Source organism: Cuculus canorus, chromosome 5 (genome assembly GCF_017976375.1).
Source record: "Cuculus canorus isolate bCucCan1 chromosome 5, bCucCan1.pri, whole genome shotgun sequence".
Taxonomy (NCBI): domain Eukaryota; kingdom Metazoa; phylum Chordata; class Aves; order Cuculiformes; family Cuculidae; genus Cuculus; species Cuculus canorus.
Genome location: NC_071405.1, coordinates 4166945 through 4180223, shown reverse-complemented (window position 1 = coordinate 4180223; position 13279 = coordinate 4166945). Strand labels below are relative to the sequence as shown.

Genomic DNA, 13279 nt, shown 5'->3' with positions numbered 1-13279 from the left:
CATTCCATTCTCAAGCTCAGTTTGGATACTGGGTGTGATGACGGGGTTTTCTCCAGTGGTGGGCAGCGACCTGTTGCACAATGGAAGAGTCAGGAACCTCATGTTTTATCCATGACAAGTGCTTTCTTGGTGTTGTTTCTTCCACCTCAATTCCCCGATGACCTGAGAAAGAGCTCCACCACCACTGACCTGCACCTTCTCCAGGGCAGGTACTGACATAAAGAGGTCCTTGCTCCTCTGCTGGAGCAAGCCTGCAACATATGGCTCTTAGTTCAAATGTCTGGAGCGAGTTCCTGTTGCTTCTGCAGTAAAACCAAGGCCTTCTGCCTCTGTGCAGAGACCTGCCCGTGGGAACCTGCTCTCTGTGGGGTGTTTAGGTGTCCTGGCACTGCACCAGAGGTGAGAGCACAGGAAAACCTCCCCAGTGCAATGATATAATAAGCAATGCCATTATCTCCAGGTTATATACTGGGAGCAAAGGATCAAGACACTCATCCAGCAGATGCGTGTAAAAGCCAGGAACCAAATCCTTACCTCTTTAGCTGTGGTTGGACTTGATGACCTTAAAGGTCTTTTCCAACCTAAATGATTCTATGATTCTGTGCTCTCTGCTGTGCACTTGTTCACAAAGGCTCAAGGTGATGATGCTTGAAGACATTTTGGGAAGGAAATGGGTCTGTCTGTACCTTTTGGTCCCAACTGGAGTTACTACTACTCTCAACAAATCGTCTGCTCTTCTTTCTTATTTCTTCACGCAGACTTTAAAGTCCAATTCAAACCGGAGTACCTTCTCAGCACCAGACAAGTACATTTAACAGCAGACCCTTCTTCTCCTCTGCCCATATTCCATTCTGAGCAGGCAGAAAACAGGGGGTTAAGCTATGCTGTACTTTGATTTGACAACCCAAACCCACAGGCCATACCATTAGATGATTGATGAGAAGCTTGACATGAGCGCGTAATGTGCACTCGCAACCCAGAAAGTGGCCAGGAGGGCGAGGGAGGGGATTCTGCCCCTCTATTCCTCTCTTGTGAGACTCCACCGGAAGAACTGTGTCCAGTTCTGGAATCCTCAACATAAGACGGAGATGGAGCTGTTGGAACAGGTCCAGAGGAGGCTACAAACATGATGCAATGGCTGGAGCACCTCTGCTATGAGGACAGGATGAGAGAGTTGGGGTTGTTCAGCCTAGAGGAGAGAAGGCTCCGACAAGACCTTACAGTGACCTTACAGTACTGAAAGGGGCTCCAGGAAAGCTGAGGAGGGACTTTTTACAAAGTCTTGTAGTGACAGGAGGAGGGAGAATGGCTTTAAATTGGAAAGGAGAAGATTTAGACTAGACATTAGGAGGAAATTCTTCACAATGAGGGTGGGGAGGCCCTGGCCCAGGTTGCCCAGAGCAGTGGTGGCTGCCTCATCCCTGGAGGGGTTCAAGGCCAGGTTGGATGGGGCTTGGAGCAACCTGATCCAGTGGGAGGTGTCCCTGCCTACAGCAGGGGGTTGGAATTGGATGATCTTTAAGGTCCCTTCCAACTCAAACCATTCTGTGATGCTCTGGTGGAACAGTTACACAGGGGGAAGGAAGGAGATGGAGCCTGGATGCAAGGAGCTCTTGGTCTGCAGCTTTTCAAGCCAGCTGATGTTTTCTGTCCCATCAGAGTTTCCAGGCCCTTTCTCCACTGCAAAAGCATTGTGCAAACTGGGCATTTTGCAACCACTGCCTGACTCGGTGACAGAACCAGGGCTTCACTCTGTCTCAGTGTGCCTGGAGCTGCTCTGGCCTCCTGCCCACCTGCGCTCACAAGCCCACACTGAGGCTACCTTTACTCCTGGTGCACTAAAGCTTGGTTTAAAGTTGCAAGTCAAGCTCTGCAGGATGGGCTGAGAAAGCAGTTAGGGTGATGCAGCAGATGGGAAAGAGCACACGAACCTCCATTGCTTTGGGCGAGTCAGTACTCTGAGATCTCTCCAGACCCAAACCCATCACCTACGCCACTGGCCCTGCTCCTGCATCACCGTTACTGTGGTAAATCCAGAATGATGCATTCAGAGCACTCCAGATTTGTCCTGCAAAGGCTGGAGAACTCCAGCAACATCTCCTCAAACCTTGGGTAACACCAGAAAGAGCTGGAGATGAACCAAGCCTGAACCAAGTCTCAAAGTCTGGGTCTAGGTCAAGTCAAAGACAAGGACGGCACAAAGCAAATTGTCACATGAGCTTCACCTACACATACTTAAAGCCGATGCTGTAAGAGACTTACACCTAATTATGCCACAAAACCAGATAAAAGCACCTTGGGCAAGATCACCACGTTACTCCTCCAGGAAAGACTTTGTCCCTTTTTGGTGTCAGGAACAGCCTGTGCCTTTGTGGGGACGGCTCGGCGATGGCTGTGCTCTGTAGGGTGTTGCTCTGCCCAGACAAACACCTCCAAGTAAGAGGGGGAACTTAAAAATAATAACACTAAACCCTAAACAAACAGTAACTGTTTGTGGGCTTTGCTTTGGAATCAAAGATTAATGGACATATCGATTGACTCAAGGGGCTGGGACAAAGGCTGATGGCAGTGTTTAGTTTTTAGCATCTGTCTGTGGACTTAGTGGGCTTGTGTCCGAGCAAATATTGCCTTAAGGAAGCTTATGAACTAACACACCAAGTCTGGTCAGGTCGTCTGCAGCTCAGCCCACAAGTTGTTTGAAGGTGCTGCCACCGAAACACGTTAGCAGCAATGACAACAGTTTAATATTTAGGGCTAGACTGGGCTGAAGATGTGTTCAGATGCCTCTGCAAAGCTGCTCAGCCTTAGAAATAAGTGTTGAACTTGCTGCGATGCCTGGGGCAAAGTTTCCTTGAATATGGACTCTATAAACGTTGCAGCTCAGAGCAATACGATGCGAGCGAGCTGCTCTGGTGCCACAAAAAGCAGCTGCTGTTGGATGCCAGGAAGGACTGACCACACAAGGGCTGGGACTTACGGCTGGGGAAGTTGCGGCAAAGCGAGCAGCAGAGATGGAAGAGGGACACAGCCTTCCAGCAAAAGACCACGGTAAAGTGTAGGGGGCTGCTGGCGACCCACAACTCCTCCAGTTCCAGTGCTGCACTGCTGCGAACATCCATCTCTGGGCACTGCTGAGTAATTTGCTTTGCAGTGACACTTGGGGATCCCATTGAGCAAGAGGTGGGTCACTATTTCTGACAAGAGATAAGGGCACGCAAAAAGGATATAAGAAAAATAAAGTGGTTCTTTAAAAGCATCCTTCAAGACCTAAAGCATCTTGCAGAGCTCCAACCACTGTCAATGATCAACCTGCATCAGATCTCCCTGCTTCCAGCTCTTGATGCGAGGAACCAGATCCCTTCCAGAGTCACCTCCTTCCACTGCCTCGCTGGCACGCAAGGCCTCCAAACCACCAGGCATGCACAAATCACAGGGAAGAACTCCCCAGAAAATAATCTCTGGAAAGGTTTAACAAACCGATTGTGAATACATTCACAACTCTTCTCACTCTGCCTTCTTGTTAAGCCTTTCCCATCCAGCTTGGTTACCCTGAAAGAGCCCTTCTCCACCACACAAGGACTCGGCTCTTGGAGAGGCTGAACCTCACACAATCCCACAGCAGCAGGAGCTGTGGCTTTAAAGATGAGACATGGGATGGGCATGATGCTCAGGGTCAGTGGAGAAGCTGAGAACCTTCTGCTAAATCCCCACGTGGAGAAGCAGGCAGCGCTGCCTGCAAGGATGGACACTGGAGAAGCAGAGACCAAGGTGCTACAGCAATAAACCCAGAGCCGTGTTTCATATCATTGTCAATTTGAAACACCGCCTAGAAAAGTGCTTATTACAGGAGAGAGAGAAACCCAGAAGCCTTAAGTGACCGTTTTAAAGCTTTTATCTATTTAATTGTGGCTTTCCACATACTGATAGAGAAGCCAGCACCCTCACCACAAGAAGCCTCTCCGCCCCAAAGCGCTCTCTGCATCCCTTGCATCTACGGAGATGCCAAGCATCTTGGAGAGAGATCTTCTGAATGCCCCAGAGTGAAGAAGGACATCCAGCCTTGCAGGTGAGACGGTGGGAGTCACCCCAGGTGACAGCAAGACAGGCGTGACAGCCCTCCACAGAGGGAGTGAGTGGGCAGAACAGCTCCTGAACCCCACTGAGAAGATGCTCTGTTCCTCCTCTCCCAAGAATCGCTCACAGGCATTAACGATTGCTTTATAAAAAGTTATAGCTGCACTACATCTCCACACAAAACCAGGAATGAATCTCCAGCCATGGTGCTCTGAATGTCCGAGCTTTGGGCTGGGGTCCACACCATCCACTGCTCCCATCAAAGCCTGGCAGGGCCTCCATGGGTAAGAGCTACCCAACTCTTCTGGAAAACACCAAGGACTGAGCATCTAAACCTCCCAGCCATCACCAGCTTCACACCCCTATGCACCGCAGACAAGCGAATAGTTTCAGATACGCCCTGAATATCGTGGATCCCAGCCCTGCTTCCAAAAACAACGCCTACACTTCATCCCATTTCCTCCCAGTAAGCCCCCATCACTCTTTTAGACTTGCCTGCTGTCCCCTAGCTCACATTTGGACATGACGCATCAGTTCTCCGCTTACTTTAGGAACTCTTGAAATGTTAACTGCAAATCTAGATGGAGCTACTTGAAATAAAAGGAGCCGATTTTTGCTCACACACATTTTTGCTCTTACACCTTCTTGGCTGTTTTCCCCTTCTCTCCAGCTGTAAGGTCTCTAAAATCCCATAGCACTAGAGGGGGGGAAAAAAAAAGCAGGCAGGGGGAAGAAGAAAAAAATGGAGTTTTCTGTGGCCCAGATGCCCCTAGCCCTCTACTAACCACGGCAAAGCAGTATCTGGTAGTGGGATGAGGGGACCATGCGGTAAAGAGTGGCCATGGGTGGCTGTCCCCAGTGCTTCCCATGGGTACTTACTGGTGCTTGTGCTAGTGCCGATGGTGTTGATGGTTGTGGGGACGGAGGAGGAGGAGTAGAGGGGCAGATGGCCGTTCTCGCACGCCAGGTTTTTGTCCTGCCAGCTGGAAGCGCTGACACTTATGCCCGAGTCTCGAGAATTTTGCCATCCGTTGAGTTTGTCGTCGGAGTTTTGTCTTTGGTGATAGTAGTGCGTCTGCCCGTAGTCCACCGAATCCGACCGACCTCTGCCCTGGCTCCCGAAGCCACCCGACGTGCGGTCCTCCAGGTGGTTGAGCCACATGGCCAGGGCGCTCCTGTCCTCCAAGGAGGTGGCTGGGTGTATCAAGGCATAGGACAGCAGCTGCCTGCTCTCCTCGATGTGTTGGTTGTGTTCGATCGAGTGGGCCAGGATTTTAGGCAAGAGTTTCATGTATTCGACTTTTGCCTCGATGTTTCCGGGCTTCAGTAAAGGCAGGTGGGTTAACAATAGGGAAATCACTTTATCCTTGGATTCCTGTTGCCATTGGTTAATGATTCCTGTTGAAGGAACAGAAAAAAAAAAAGAAAAAAAAAACACAAGAAGAGAATTGAGAAATCAGCAAACAGAGCTAAAAAGTAATAAGTAGACCCTGGCAGGGTAAATATGACACGCCAAAGGAATGCCTGCGTGTGTGACGCCACTATGTGAGTATCATAGAATCAGAGAATCATTAAGGTTGGAAAAGATCTCTAAGATCATCAAGACCACAAACCAGCCCAACCCCAGGGTGCCTTTAAACCGTGTCCTGAAGTGCTACGGCTACATGTTTTTCGATCCTTTCAGGGACGGTGACTCCACCATTTCCCTGAGCAGCCTCTCCCACTGCTTCACCACTCCCTGGGTAAAGAGATATTTCCTAATATCCAATCTAAACCTCCCCTTGAGGCTATTTCCTCTCGTCCTATCACTTGTTAGTATCTCCCAGGCAGGGGGGTCACCGCTCTCCAAAAACCCAAGTGCCAGCAACGTGTGCCAAACTGGACTCCATGAGTTATCAGACAGTCCTGAAAATCACTCAAAAAGCTGAGTTACACTCACTTCTATGGCCATGCAGCTCCACTGTGGTTCATAGAATCATAGACTCATAGAATCATTGGATAGTTTGAGTTGGAAGGGACCTTAAAGATCATCTAACTCCAACCCCCTGCCATGGGCAGGGACACCTCCCACTGGATCAGGTTGCTCCAAGCCCCATCCAACCTGGCCTTGAACACCTCCAGGGATGGGATAGCCACAACCTCCCTGGGCAACCTGGGCCAGGGCCTCACCACCCTCATAGTGAAGGATTTTGTCCTTACGTCTAGTCTAAATCTGTCCCCTCTCCCGTTTATACCCATTGTCCCTTGTCCTATCACTACGAACCTTTGTAGAAAGTCCCTCCCCAGCTTTCTTGTAGGACACTGGTTGTCCTAATGTAAATCAAAGCCCTGATTGAACCCAAATTTTCCATATCATTGCAAATTAAATGGACACCTACACAAAACCTCTAAATGGGTAAAATTAACCTCTTAAAAGCAGGGATTGGAAAATGGAAAAGGTCAAGATGAAAATTGAGCTAACATGGGCAGGAGCCACAGCGGGCAAAGGAAAGAAGCATCCCAGCAGGAGAGAAATAACCAAAGCTGGGTGTTGGTTCGTCCACCAGCCTGATGAGCTACCCCAAAGGTATTTAGGGAAGGGCTTAGCTGAAGCAGCCACAGAGCTATTGTTCATTTGTTAGCATACAGGAGATAGGAGAGGTTTTAGAAGACCAGAAAGAAAGCAAGCACAGGGTTTATCTTTAAAAATATGCAAAAGGAAAAGGCAGGGAATTACAGACTAACTTAACTCCTGGAAAACTGATGGAACAAATAATGAAACAACCTATTTGTAAGCACTTAGAAGATAACAAGATGATAAGTGACTGCCGCCACCGATTTGTCAAGAACAATTTCATTTCCTTCTGCGACAGAGTAAGTGGCCTGTGAAGAGCTGGGGATGCAGGCAGTGCCGTGGATCTTGATATTCATTAGGTGCTGCCACACACGGCTTCCTCACCAGAACACCAGAGGAACACGCTCAGGCGAAACTGCTCCAATGTGGGCACACAACTCATCAAGAAACCATATGGAGAAAGCTATTACTGGTGATTCACCGTCAGACTGGGAGGATGTGCTGAGCAAGGAGACTTGTCCCAGCCCTCACACTACCCAGTATGTCCTCGGGGATACGGGTGATGTGAGAAATAGAATTATAGAACCATAGAATGCTTTGGGTTGGAAGGGACCAATCTTCTCCAGCAATGCAAGCTCACAGCCCAGAAGGCCAACTGTGTCCTGGGCTGCCTCTAAAGTAGCGTGGCCAGCAGGGCGAGGGAAGGGATTCTGCCCCTCTATTCGTCTCTTGTGAGACCTCATCTGGAGTCCTGTGTCCAGTTTTGGAATCCTCAACATAAGAAGGAGATGGAGCTATTGGAACGGGTCCAGAGGAGGCTATAAGGATGATCCAAGGGCTGGAGCACCTTCTCTACGAGGACAGGCTGAGAGAGTTGGGGTTGTTCAGCCTGGAGAAGAGAAGGCTCTGAGGAGACCTTACAGTGACCTTCCAGTACCTGAAAGGGGCTACTTGCAAGCTGAGGAGAGACTGTTTACAAAGGCTTGTAGTGATGGGACGAGGGGGAATGGGTATAAGGGTATAAACTGGAGAGGGGCAGCTTTAGACCAGACATAAGGAAGAATTTCTTCACCATGAGAGTGGTGGGACCCTGGCCCAGGTTGCCCAGAGTAGTGGTGGCTGCCCCATCCCTTGAAGTGTTCAAGGCCAGGTTGGATGGGCCTTGGGCAGCCTTATATAGTGGGATGTCCCTGCCCATGGCAGGTGGGTTGGAATTGGATGATCTTTAAGGTACCTTCCAACCCAAACTATTCTATGATTCTATGATTCTATGATTCTCATTATTCCATTCCGGTTTCCCTTATCTGTGCATGTTGTGGGAGCACCTTTGACCTGTGTCTTTTGAATCATAGAATTAAAGAATGGTTTGGGTTGGAAGTGACCTTTACAGCCCATCCAGTTCCAACCCTCCTGCAGGATCAAGGACATCTTCAACTCAATCAGGTTGCTCAGAGCCCCATCCAAAGGTATTCAACACATAGGTATCACACTAGGAGAAATGAAAACACTCCAGAAAATTGGATTAGATGTCAAGCAATGTTGAGACTTGGAGAAAAGTCATTAAAAACCAACTGCAAACATCTGCGTGCAGATGAGAACAAATCGCTGTGCAGTACAAGGCAGAGAAGAGCCTGAGGTCAGGAAGCATCACAACTGAACATCAATCAAAATGCCATGTTGCACCTAAAAACCGCACCACGCAGCTTGTCACCTGTCTGAGAGGTGCAGACCAGTGTGGACAAGCTGTTCTCCATGTCTCCTGGGGATTGCAGAAACAGGTTTGAACTGCAGCAAAGGCAAATGAGGTTGGACATGAAGAAATTACCTCCTACAGGTAGGGCCAGCGATGCACACATACTGCCTACAGACATTGAGAAATCTCCATCACCAGAGCTTTTTCTGAACAGCTTGTACAAAAAGCTGTTTTGTATCCAGCCAAGGATGGCTCAGGATCTACTCAGACCACCCTACTGATGCCTCTCAGCACAAGGCCAGTCTCTCTCCCGGTGTTTACCAAACTCTTGCTATGAAGCCTTCAAACTTTCAGTCTTGCGGGTGCCACAATTGAACCTCCTGGTGAAAAAGGGCTTCCTTCTGTTTGCTTTAAACCTGCTGCCCAAAACTTCACCAAGTGAAATGCCCTGAGTTCCCACGTTATAAGAAAAACCCCAAAACTTCATGTTTTACCTCCCTGTCTGCCGTCTCCATCCACGCAGTAGAGGAAGCTACTCTAAATCATTGATTACCTCTATACCCTTCACGTGGTTTTGAGCTAGGGTAAACAACTCCACACCAGTAAAATGAATATCTGAACATCCATCTGTAGGATCATCCATCAAGTTTGCTCTTGGGAAGACCCACGCTGCGGTCCAGCAGCTAACCCAACCCTTCCACCACCCCACAACCCTATGACCCAGAAGAGGGCTACTACAGTAGGGCCTTTCCCCAACAAGGAGCAAACCCTGTACGTCAGTTCTCCAACACAACTGCAGTGGTGAGCAGCGTTCACTCCTCCAGCTTCACCTTCCCAATTTCAAGGCATGCAACTGTTTTAATAGGAAGCCACTAGATGGCTTGCTGGAAACGCTGACGGCTCGCACTGGAACTTTCTGCAGCAGTATTTTCTTCTCTGCAGACCCACCCCTCCTTCAGAGCCGCTTCCTGACCCAGCCACTGGCGTTCCCGAGCCATCTCGTGCCACTATGCTGGGAGACACAAGGGACACGGTACGGCACAGCTTTGGTGGAGAAGAAACCACTCCACTTCCAGCAGAATTGAGTTTCGATAGTCTGGGTGCTCTTCCATTCCCATGGAGATGCTGTGAGGTTGTTTTTATGCTAAAGAACAGGAGATAGAAAAGGAACACTCAGCTATGTTGCACAAAATACACGGCATTAGCAGAACTCGAGGTCTCCTCCACAGCACGTACATGACATACACCTTCTGACGCAACGCAAAGCAGCTTTTATGTTGGGTCATAACTCACTATCCTGAGCCCTTCCAGCTTGCCAACTTATTTTGCCAACAGCACAGCAGGACTGAAGCCACTCTTTGGGAGATTCAAATGCAAACTCTCCACCTCAAGCCAGGCTCTACCCTCTGAGAGTAGGATATTTTGAGGAGCACCCTCAAAACACTTTGGAGCAGCTCTGCTGCCTTGTATAGGATCATTAAACGTAGGTATTCCACAGAAAGTAAGAGGAAAGTCTTAAGTGTTGAAGTTCCTTTGCTTTTGGAAGCTCTTAGGTGGGACACTGCATCTAAATCCTTCTGTGGATGGAATCATTGGGATGTCCACACATCGCCTGCCTTCACAATGTACCCCACTTAGCAAGGAGGACCGGGCACAGAGGCAAAGCTGCAGCAGAGAGAAATACGACCCAAATCCTTCATTCTCCTTTGCAGCGGGTGGGTTTTCATCCTTGCCTTCCCCGTCCTCCCTTGCTGGTGGGAATTAGGGATAAGGCTTTCTCTCCAGCTTTGGTTCCCCCTGAAACACTGGGTCTTGGCCACAGACCCATCTCGTGACTACTTCTCATTCCTATCACTGCTTTTTCCTTAAGTCCAGAGAATGCAGAAGTCAGCATGAGTGTGGGTCATTAGTTCATGAACCTGATGGCAGCTGATCTGTGCTGCAAGGATGATTGTGACCTTCACTGGCTGAGGCTTGACACAAGCCACTGTTGACCACCTATCCCACAACCACCTCCAAGCCGCACCAACACCAGGATGCCAGACATGGACACAGCACAATGCTGTTTGCCACCTACTGCGGACAAAACGCTTGGTCAAGTTGTTTGATTTTAAAACGCTCCTGGTGGCACACAACACCCACAGCACATGGGACATGCTTTTCAGACCTCTCTCTCGCGCCAAATGAAGTCTGAGTGTTTGCCCAACAGAGCACCTCTGTATTTTTCACATGCAGATGTAATTCTGCTACAGGCAAAACTTTGTGTCATGCTTAATCTGCTTTATCTATCCTCTCTCGCTCTCTCTCCTGCTTCTTGGCCAGCTGCCTGGGAGGTGAGAATCATAGAATGGTTTGAGTTGGAAGGGACTTTAGAGCCCATCCAGTTCCAACCCCAGCCAAGGGCAGGGACATCTCCCACTGGATCAGGTTGCTCCAAGCCCCATCCAATCTGGCCTTGAACACCTCCAGGGATGGGGCAGCCACCACTTCCTGGGACAACCTGGGCCAGAGCCTCCCCACCCTCACAGGAAAACATTTCTTCCTAAGATCTCATCTCAATCTTGCCTCTTGCAGATGAAAACCGTTCCCCACCATCCTGTCCCAGCACTCCCTGATCAAGAGCCCCTCCCCAGCTTTCCTGGAGCCCCTTTCAGCACTGGAAGCTGCTCTAAGGTCCCCCCGGAGCCTTCTCTTCTCCAGGCTGAACAACCCCAACTCTCTCAGCCTGTCCTCATAGCAGAGGTGCTCCAGCCCATGGATCATCTTTGTGGCCTCCTCTGGACTCACTCCAACAGCTCCATGTCCTTCCTGTGCTGAGGACTCCAGAACTCAATGCGGGGCTCCAAGTGAGGACTCACCAAAGTGAAGCAGAGGGGCAGAACCCCCTTCTTTGAGGTGCTGGTTCCACTGCTCTCGATGCAGACCCTCCTGCAAAGGGTTTTCACCCATGTCCTTACCACCCCCATGTTTTATGACTGCTGCCGGGGCAGTCAGGCAGTGCTTTCAGGCTGGCACAGCCAATCTCCAGCGCAGCACCATCTGCACCTGCGGGATTTTGCAGCAGCTCAGATAAACGCAGAAATCATCGCAGAAAGGCACGCAATGCACGACTAAAAGAGGTCAGCGCCACTTGTACATAAGAATTATGTAGTAAAATACATGCAAAAAAAAAGCAGAGCCTGGTACAAAGTGGGCAGAGAAGGAGGATGAAGGAGGCAGGTGGTCATGGCCAGACTCCTCTTCCTCACCCATGGGTTGGGCCAAGCATGAAAGTCACTCCTGGAAAAACACTAGACGGTGCCAGAGTTGCTTTTTGGGTAACTCACCTTGGACCACCAAGAGGTCTGGAGGTTTGAAATCACAAATACAAAAAGACAGAGCATTGATCCAAAAGCCAACAGCTGGCGAGGGGCCAGGCACCCTTCCCTGCCTCAGCCTGGGCAGGATTTGCTCTCCTTCTCAGCCAGCAGCAGGATATGTACAATTAAACAAAAATGGAAAATAATTAGATCCGAAAGAGGTTTGGCTGTCTCTGAGATGGGGCGAAAGGTCAGGCTTAATCCTACCTGTCAGCAAACAGAGGGCTCAGGAGAGGACCGTGTGCGGGAGGACAAAAGCTGGAGCTGCCTCTGGGCAGGGGAAGAAGGGGCCGGTGATCCCCCCAGAGTTCCTCTCCACCCTCTCCCTGAACACAAGAGTCTGCTCTACTCCCAGACACAGGATCATAAAATTGTTTGGTTGGAAAAGACCTTTTGAGACCATCGAGTCCAACCGTCCCTGTCCACTACTAAACCAGATCTCTGAACACCTCATCCACCCATCTTTTAAACCCCTCCAGGGATGGAGACTCCAGCACCTCCCTGGGCAGCCTCTGCCAGGGCCTGAGAATCCTTTCCATAAAGCAATTTTTCCCGGCACCTAGTCTAAACCTCGCCTGATACAACTTGAGGCCATTTCCTCTTGTCCTATTGTTACTTGGGAGAAGAAACCAACACTCACCTCGCTACAATCTCCTTTCAGGTAGCTGTAGACAGTGATAAGATATCCCCTCAGGTGAGATGCCTCATCCTTCATAGCCAGAACAGCTCTTCCCAGTCAGCCACAGTTAGGATTCTCCCTTTAAGGTCCCTTCCAATCCAAACTATTCTATGGTTCTATGATATCGCAGCAGGCAAATCCAAGCATAGAGAAAAGCCCTAAGTCAGAAACTCCACCTTAGTGCGTTGGAACCCCTCAAAACCCCCTGTCTTGCCCATTGCTGCCAAAGCACCAACATCTCTTCTTGGAGATGAGCTTAAATAACAACTGACCATGAGCACCAGCTCCTGTCCCAGCCCTGTGACCCCTGTACTGGGAAGGGATGGGAGCTGCCAGTGCCCCTGAAGCAGAAAATCCCAATTTCCATCACAGGACTCTTCTTCTTGGGTGAGAAGATGAATGAAGGTTGGAAGTGAAACTACCTTCTAACTAAGGATTACTTACCCAATGTGATTTTGCTGCCATACAGCACAGCTGATGCATGTGCAGGGTGCCCGTATATAAATACACCGCCAAATATAGCCGGGTCCTGCTTCCAAGGCTGAAACCTGTCCTGAACTATGAATAGGTCCAATATTATCCCTGAACTCGGGGCTTTATGGCTTGGGAAAGAGGTGAAGTTTGTCAATTTAAGAAGCGTTCGTGGTTTTTCTCTTTCAAAAATCTGCTTAATCACTTTTAGATCACTGTTTAATCACGTTTCCCCCTGTCCTCAGCACCAGTGAGGCTGCACCTCCAATCCTGGATTCAGTTTTGGGCCTCTCACTACCAGAAGGACAATGAGGGGCTGGAGCACGTCCGGAGAAGGAGAACAGAGGAGGGGAAGAGGCTGGAGCACAGGGGCTCTTGGAGCAGCTGAGGGATTTTGAGCTGTTTAGCCTGGAGAAAAAGAGGCTGAGGGGAGACCTTGTGGCTCTCTG

The 13279-nt window shown here is 49.6% G+C and overlaps 1 protein-coding gene across 4 annotated transcripts in view; it reads right to left on the bottom strand.

Moving 5' to 3' along the window:
* The window catches only part of SAMD4A (sterile alpha motif domain containing 4A), a 138840-nt gene that overhangs the window by 55119 nt on the left and 70442 nt on the right, over window positions 1-13279 (bottom strand). For all 4 annotated transcript variants that reach the window (XM_054066831.1, XM_054066832.1, XM_054066829.1 and 1 more), the window contains exon 3: window positions 4954-5472. In XM_054066831.1, coding sequence (XP_053922806.1) covers window positions 4954-5472 — 519 coding nt within the window. The remainder of the gene's footprint in view (window positions 1-4953; window positions 5473-13279) is intronic.